This window comes from Aureococcus anophagefferens (assembly GCF_000186865.1).
Source record: "Aureococcus anophagefferens unplaced genomic scaffold AURANscaffold_4, whole genome shotgun sequence".
Classification (NCBI taxonomy): Eukaryota; class Pelagophyceae; order Pelagomonadales; family Pelagomonadaceae; genus Aureococcus; species Aureococcus anophagefferens.
The window spans coordinates 2,253,132-2,260,195 of NW_008705564.1; the positions used below are offsets into that span (position 1 = coordinate 2,253,132).

Sequence of the window (7,064 nt, forward strand, 5' to 3'; positions counted from 1 at the left end):
GCCGCGTACCGTCGCCCGGCCGCGCGCTCCGCGGCCGCGAGGTGTTGGTAGCAGAGCTGCGCCTTCTGCAAGGGCCCCGTGCCGTCGGCGACGAGGAACTGGGCCAGGCGCCCCTCGAACTCGCCGAGCGCCGCGGCCCAGCGCGCGGGCGACGCGGCCACGGCCTGCTCCGAGCCCACGGCCAAAAAAACGTCGCCGCCGAGCGGCGCGACGACCTTTTCGGCGATGGACCGCGCGGTCTCGGGGAGCGCGCGCGCCAGGCCCGCGATGAAGTGCGCGACGGCTTCGCCCGCCGCGAGCCGCGGCGGCGACAGCGTCGCGCAGGCGTCGACGCCCGCGAGCGTCGCGCACTTGACCGTCGCCTCGCCCGTTCGCAGGCGGTCGGCGTACTCGTCCTCCGCGCAGGCCGCCAGCACGTGGTCCGCGATGCGCGCCGCGACGCACGGAGCGCCGTCGCAGCCGGCGCCCGCGAGGCTCGGGTGCGCGGCCGCGAAGTCGAGCGCCGCGGCCTCTATGTCCGCGCGGGGCGGCGGCGGCGCGCGCGTCCGGAAGGCGTGGTCCGCGCCGTCGACGTTGACGACGAGGCCGCAGGTCGCCTCGTCCGCCGCCGCGGCCGCGGCGCAGAGCGCGAGCAGCGTTTCGCGGAGCATGTTTATGCTCGGCGGCGCCTCATTGCGCTGTCATCTCCTCGCGGAGCTGCTATCACACTGTGGAGCCCGCATGCTGCCCCGGTGCGACCAAGGCACCATCGCTGCACGGTGCCTTGATACTAACGCGCGAACGAAACGATGGAGGTCGAGGAGGGGGAGAATTCGATCACTGCGGCGGTGACGCCGCAGCCGTCGGTGGAGGAGCCGGCGCTCGAGGGCGTCTTCACGTTCGTCGACGGGTCGCGCTACGAGGGCGAGTACGTCGTCGTCGACGGCCAGCGCAAGCGCAGCGGCAAGGGCACGATGATCCAGGGCCCGGAGACGTCCGAGGGCGACTGGGCCGACGACAAGCTCCACGGCGCCGGCGAGATCGCCTTCGCGACGGGCGCCAAGTACGTGGGCGCGTTCGCCGGCGGCAAATTCGACGGCGAGGGCGAGTACGCGTGGCCGGACGGCGCGAAATACGTCGGCGGCTGGCGCGACAACAAGATGCACGGCATGGGCTGCTACACGGACACGGACAAGGTCAACTGGAAGGGCCAGTTCCACAACGGCAAGTTCTACAACGGCAAGGCCTACGCGACGCTCCGCTGAGCGCGCGCGCCTAAAAAAGTCCGCGGGGCGTCGACGTCCGGGGTCGCAGCGTCGGGGTCCGGACGGCGGGGGTCTTAGCTTCGGTCTTGGGGGGGTTGGGCCTCGGGTGGGCATCTCAGGCGGAGGGGATGGGGAGCGCGTCGGGCGCGGGGAGCGTCACGCCGGCGTCCTCGTCCGTCTCGACGCACTGGTCGTCGGCGACGGCCTTGACGAAGTTCTTGGGCTTCGTGTCCATGTTGTCGGCCATGACGTCGGCGACGTCCTTGAAGGCGCGCTTCCGCTTGAGCCAGAGCGACCGCGCGTCGTTGTGCGCCTTGCAGGCCTTCTTCATCTGCGGCAGCGTCGCGGGCTTGGCCGCGCCGCGCTTGCGGAGCCGGCCCTCGAGCGCCTCGACCTTGGACCGCTCCGCGGCGATCAAGGCGTCGACGTCGCCGTTGGACGGCCGGGCCAGCGTCTCCGCCGCGCGCCGCTCGTACGCCGCGGCCTGGCCGCCGAGCTCCTTGGCCTCGCGCGCGGCGTCGCGCGCGTCGGCCTGGTAGTCGCGCATCTCCTGGGCCGTCGCGGACTTGACCTTGGCCTGGTCGGGCCACCAGCACTTCTGGGACCCGATGACGGCCTTGGAGAGGAGCACGCCCTCGAGCTCGAGGCCGTCGAGCATCGAGATCACGACGCCCTTGTCGTAGCGCGGCGCGAGCGCGGACACGACGTCCTGCGCGCAGTAGGGCCGGTTCCCGGAGAGCACGAAGTGCTGGATCTCGCTCCGCGCGTCGCCGACGCGCGGGCCCGCCTTCTTCTTCGGCGGCGCCGCGGCGGCGGCGGGCGCCGCGGGCTCGGCGGCGGGCTCGGGCGCGACGGCCACCTTCTTCTCGGGCGCGGCGTCCTCGGGCGCGCCGGCCGCGGCGTTGGCGCCGGAGCCGCTCGCGAGCTTCTTCTTGGCCGCGCCCTTGGCGATGGGCTCGTCGTCGGAGTCGGAGTCGTCCGAGTCCGAGGCCGACTTGCGCTTCGCGGCGGCCTTCTTCGCGGCGGGCGACTTCTTGGCCGCGGCCGCGGGCTTCGCGGCGGGCGACTTCTTCGCGGCGGGCGACTTCTTCGCGGCGGGCGACTTCTTGGCCTTCTTCGACGCCGGCTCCTCGTCGGCGAGCACGTCGTCCGGCTCCTCCTCGGCCTCGCCATCACTCTCTTCGTCGTCCTCGTCCTCGTCCTCATCCTCAGACTCCTCCTGCTCCGACTCCTCCTCGAACTCCTCCTCGCTCTCCTCCTCCTCGGTGTCGCTGTGCTTGGCCATGGTGTGTTGTAACCTGCGGCGGTGCGCGGATGATGAAACGCGCGTAAAAACCCGCGCCGCGCGCAAAACTGTGGCTCGACGCGGCGCTTGCTTTTGCTTTGCGGAAGGTTCTCGCTGGCCGAGCTCGACGTTGCCAGCGCGGAAACTTTGGCTTCTTACCCCTTTTCAACATCTAGGCCTTCATCTAGATCTGGCACTTCATCTGGCCCCCGACACTTCCCCCGACGCCAAGGTCCTTCACTTATCCTTCTCCAGGGGCGCGACCTTGGCGGGCTTGGACGCGGACGTGCGCGGCGCGCCGTACTTGGCCGCGGCCGTCGCCGTGTGCTTGAGCGCGCGGAGCAGGTCGCCCTTCGCGAGCGCGTGGGCCGCGCGGAGGCGGTAGACCTTCGAGACGCGGCGGGCGATGTGCGTGAGCGTCTGCTGGCGCTGGTCGCCGAGCTCCTTGTTCACGGAGACGCCGAGGAACGCCGCGCGCGACCCGACGGACCGCTCCGGGTCCTCCAAGATCACGCGCGCGGCGCGCTCGTAGCAGGCCTTGGCGAAGTCGAGGCAGGCGGCGTGGTCGAAGGGGATGTGGAAGTCGACGTTCTGGGCCTGGGTGACGAGGACCTCGGCGCTCGCCGCGCGGCGCTTCGCGCCGTACTTGAGTAAAACGTCGCCGAGCATGACGTAGGGCACGGCGTCGGACGCGCGGAAGTCGCGGAAGCCGATGTGCACGGCGCCCGGCACGGCCATGGCGACGCCCTTGAAGGCCGCGTGGTGGTCCGGGTTGAGCTGCACCGCGCGGTGGAACGCCGCGAAGGCCAGCACCTGGTTCTCGCGGCGCCGCGTGAGGTAGTCGCGGTGCTCCTTCGCGTAGTCGTCCTCGAGGGCGGCGTCCAGGAGCGCCTCGCCGCCGATGATGGACTTCTTCGGCGTCCGCTCCTCCTTTAACTGGTTGTCCGACGACTTCGGGTGCGCCTTCGCGCCGAAGTTGAAGCGGCGGACCTTGGCCTCGAGCCGCGCGGCCTCCGCGGCCTCGGCGCGCCGCTGGAGCACGCGCTCGTAGACGCGGCTCGGCGGGTTGAAGGCCTCCGTGCGCAGCAGCAGCGCCGTGCCGAGGTTCGTCATGTAGACGGGCGTCTCGCCCTCGAGGCGCAGCGCCTCCTCGCACGACGCGATCGCCGCCTCCGGGCGGTTCAGCTGGCACGACAGGAAGGCGCGGTTCGCGTGGAAGAGGGACACGGCGGGCTCCAGCGCGATGGCCTGCGCGTAGAGCTTGTCCGCCTCGTGGAGCATGACGTCGTGCGCGATGCCTTTGGTGGCGAGCGCGGTCATGTGCACGGCCAGATTGTTGTGCGCCGCGGCCCTTAGATCGTCGCCGCCGCCCGGCTCCTCGGCCCGCGGCCGCCGGAGCCGCGCCGGTAACAACGCCTCGCAGACGTCGCGCGGGGTTTCCAATGACGGCGGGCGGAGGTCGGCGTCCGCGTCGAGGCAGGTCCGCAGGAGCTTTCGGACCTCGGCCGGCACCGCGGCCTCGGGCAGGGCGTCGAGGCGCGCCCGCGCGCGGGACCCCGACGCGTTGGACCGCGTCGTCGCCGGCGAGACGCCCGCGAAAGCCTCCCAGAGCTTGAGCAGCGTGATCGCGTAGGACCAGAGGTCGTGCTGGGCCACGGACAGCGAGCTCGCCGCGAGCTTCTCCTTGAACGTCGCCTCGCTCCGCTCCCGCTTCAGGGAGCCCAGGAGCCGCACGATGTCGGGGGACTCGTAGCCGGGGGAGAAGCCGCTGAGCCGGCACCGTAGCTCCGCGCCCGCGCCGTTTCCGCGCGTCGCCATGCCAAAGTCCAGCAGCTTCACCGTCACGCCGTCGTCCCCGTCGAAGAAGATGAGGCAGTTGTCGGGCTTGACGTCCTGGTGGAGGATGCCGTGTGCGTTGACGTGGTGCACGGCCACCGCGAGCTGGTGGCCGACCTGGAGCACCCGCCGCTCCGCGGGCTCCCCGTCCAACAAGCTCCCGTCGTCGACGGCCGTGGAGAGCTCGCGGCTGCCGGACACGGCGTCCGTGAAGACGAGGAAGCGCCCGACGCTCGACCCGCTCGCCTCGCGGTCCGCGTAGACGTAGCGGAGGCAGACGATGTTGCCGTGCGCGGGCAGCCCCAGCAGCAGCGACGCCTCGCGGCAGAGGCCGAACTCGGCCCGGTCGTAGCGCGAGAAGTCGTTGGGGTCGAGCTTCAGGCACTTCATGGCGAAGTGGCGCCCGTTGCGGACCGTCAGGTAGACGTCGGAGAACGCGCCGCTCCCTAAAAGCTTCTCGACGACGTAGAGCGCCTTCCCCGTGTTCACGTCGTTGATCTCGTGGCCCTCGCCGTAGGCCGGCACGTGGTCCGGGTCGCCCCCGGCGCCGTCGCCGATCTCGCTGAGGCGCAGGGACGTCATGGAGCAGAACTCGGAGAGGCCAGTCGTCGAGCCCTGGCCGGACTTGAACACGACGGACTTGGAGCCGCCGTCGCCGTCGGCGTACTCCCGGTCGTAGGCCGCGTCGGCGTCGTCCCCGGGCCGCCCATCGCGGTCGAGGAGGGCCCCCCAGTCCTGCTCCGCGTTCATCGTCGTCCTTCGTCGCCCCGGGCAGGATCCAGCTCCGCGTCTCCAGCTTTGGGAGTTTTTCATCAGCACCTTCAACAACGTCGATGAAGGTGTCGATGCCCTTGGGCAGCATGGTCAGCATGGCCGCGCTCTTCGTGCCCTGAGGACCATGGCCGGCGAGTTCGCCGAGGAGGCGAAGAGCACCCTGGAGCTCACCGCGCCGCCGGCGGCGCTGCCGGCGCGGCATCCCTGGCGCGCGAAGCTCTTCGGCCACGGCGGCAGCGGGCTCCTGCGCAAGGGCGGTAGCCGGCCCAAGCTCGCGAAGCAGGGCGGCATGTCGACGCGGGACCTCTGGTTCGGCCTCATCGAGGAGGAGAGCAAGCACCACGACGACTACGTGCGCCTGGGCCCGAAGCGGCGGCGCTTCCCCGCGCGGCAGCACGCCGACTGCCCCGTGCTCGATCCGCACGCGGAGTGGCGCATGGCCTTCGACAGCGCCGTGTGCGTCGCGGCGTCCCGTGGCCGACGGTCGAGAGATGTGGGGTGGGACACCGATGAGCCATCGTGACCGTCATGCTTTTGGTAGGTTCGTCGCGATCCTCGCGGCCGTCGTCGTCGTGCCCTTCGATCTCGCGTTCGTCGACCTGGACGCGGCGCCCGACGTCTCCGCGGTGCAGGTCATCGTCGGGGCCATCGACGCCATCTTTCTCGTGGACATCGTGCTCAAGTTCAACACGGCCATCTTCGACACGAATAGGAGCCTCCAAAGTTGGGAATTTCGCACCCTTTTGCTGCCCAGGCGCTACGCGCGGTCCTGGGTCGTGCTCGACGTCGTCGCCGTCGTGCCCTGGCGCGTCGTCGCCCGCTACGCCACGACGTCCTACTTCCGCGCGGCGACGCTGCGGCGCTTCAACTACGTGTCGCTCTTCAAGCTCTGCCGCGTGAGCCGCCTCGTCGAGTTCGAGCGGAACTGGCGCGCGGCCATCGGGTCGCTGAAGCACAAGGACCGCATCATCATCAAGTACCTCGTCGGCCTCGTGCTCCTGGTCCACTACGAGGCCTGCGGCATCCGCTTCGCCCACGACGTCCAGACGAAGCGCGGCGACAAGGACGCGGACACGGTGATCACGCAGCGGGGGCACTACGGGACGCCGCTGCTGGACCGCGACGGCCAGGCGGGCGTCTGGACCGAGTACGCGATCTGCCTGGACTGGGCGCTGAGCACTCTGCTCGCGGAGAGCAGCTACGTCACCGCGGGCGAGTGCGGCCTGTCCGTGGCGAACATGCTCTTCGGGCTGCTCTTCATGAGCTACCTCATCGCGGACCTCACGAACACGCTCTGCAACACGGACCCCGCGGCGAACGACTTCAGGATGACGTCGGACACGCTCCGCGACTTCCTCGAGGAGAACAAGGTGCCGCCGGCGGCCATCGACAGCGTGCGCGAGTACCTGGAGGCGTCGGAGGGCCTGTTCCGCGTCAAGTTCAACTACCAGCTGCTCCACAAGCTGTCGCCGCAGCTGCAGAACGCGGTGTCGCAGTGGCTGCTCGGCGCGCAGTGCGCGCGGCTGCCCTTCCTGATGTCGGCCCCGCGTCGCGCCGCGCCGCGCGCGCGCCCCCGAGGGGCGCCCCGCGCAGGTACTGCAAGCAGTGCGAGCTCGAAGTCTGCGCGGGCAAGGACGCCTGGGTCGCCAAGGGGCAGGACGCGCCGCGGTCGCGGTTCTCGTCGCGGGCCCTGACGGAGGAGCTCCGGCGGCTGCGCCACCGCGCGTCGCACTTCCTCGACGGCGCCGACGACGGCGCCGGCGACGCCGACGGCGGCGACGGCGTGCGGCCCTGCCGCATCACCGCCGTGGACCGGGAGATGCGCTACGCGGTGCGCTACACGGACGGCCGGCGGCCCGCCGCGGAGCGCGGCGTGCGCTTCGCGCGGCTGCGCCTCGACCGCATGCGGCCGGAGATCCAGCGAA

At 71.1% G+C, this 7,064-nt stretch overlaps 2 protein-coding genes across 2 annotated transcripts; one reads left to right on the forward strand and one right to left on the reverse strand.

The window, feature by feature from the left end:
* Positions 1 to 929: 929 nt before the first annotated feature.
* Positions 930 to 1,205, forward strand: AURANDRAFT_16110 (hypothetical protein; the record flags this gene model as incomplete). Its single annotated transcript, XM_009036141.1, has 1 exon — positions 930 to 1,205. A coding segment is annotated over one exon (276 nt), but the record flags the coding sequence as incomplete, so codon positions are not given.
* Positions 1,206 to 1,302: 97 nt separating this feature from the next.
* AURANDRAFT_71069 (hypothetical protein) lies at positions 1,303 to 5,115 on the reverse strand (the record flags this gene model as incomplete). The annotated part of the gene is made up of 2 exons (XM_009036280.1): positions 1,303 to 2,542; positions 2,771 to 5,115. 2 exons carry the CDS (start codon positions 5,113 to 5,115, stop codon positions 1,360 to 1,362), a joined length of 3,528 nt encoding a protein of 1,175 aa, XP_009034528.1.
* Positions 5,116 to 7,064: the final 1,949 nt, after the last annotated feature.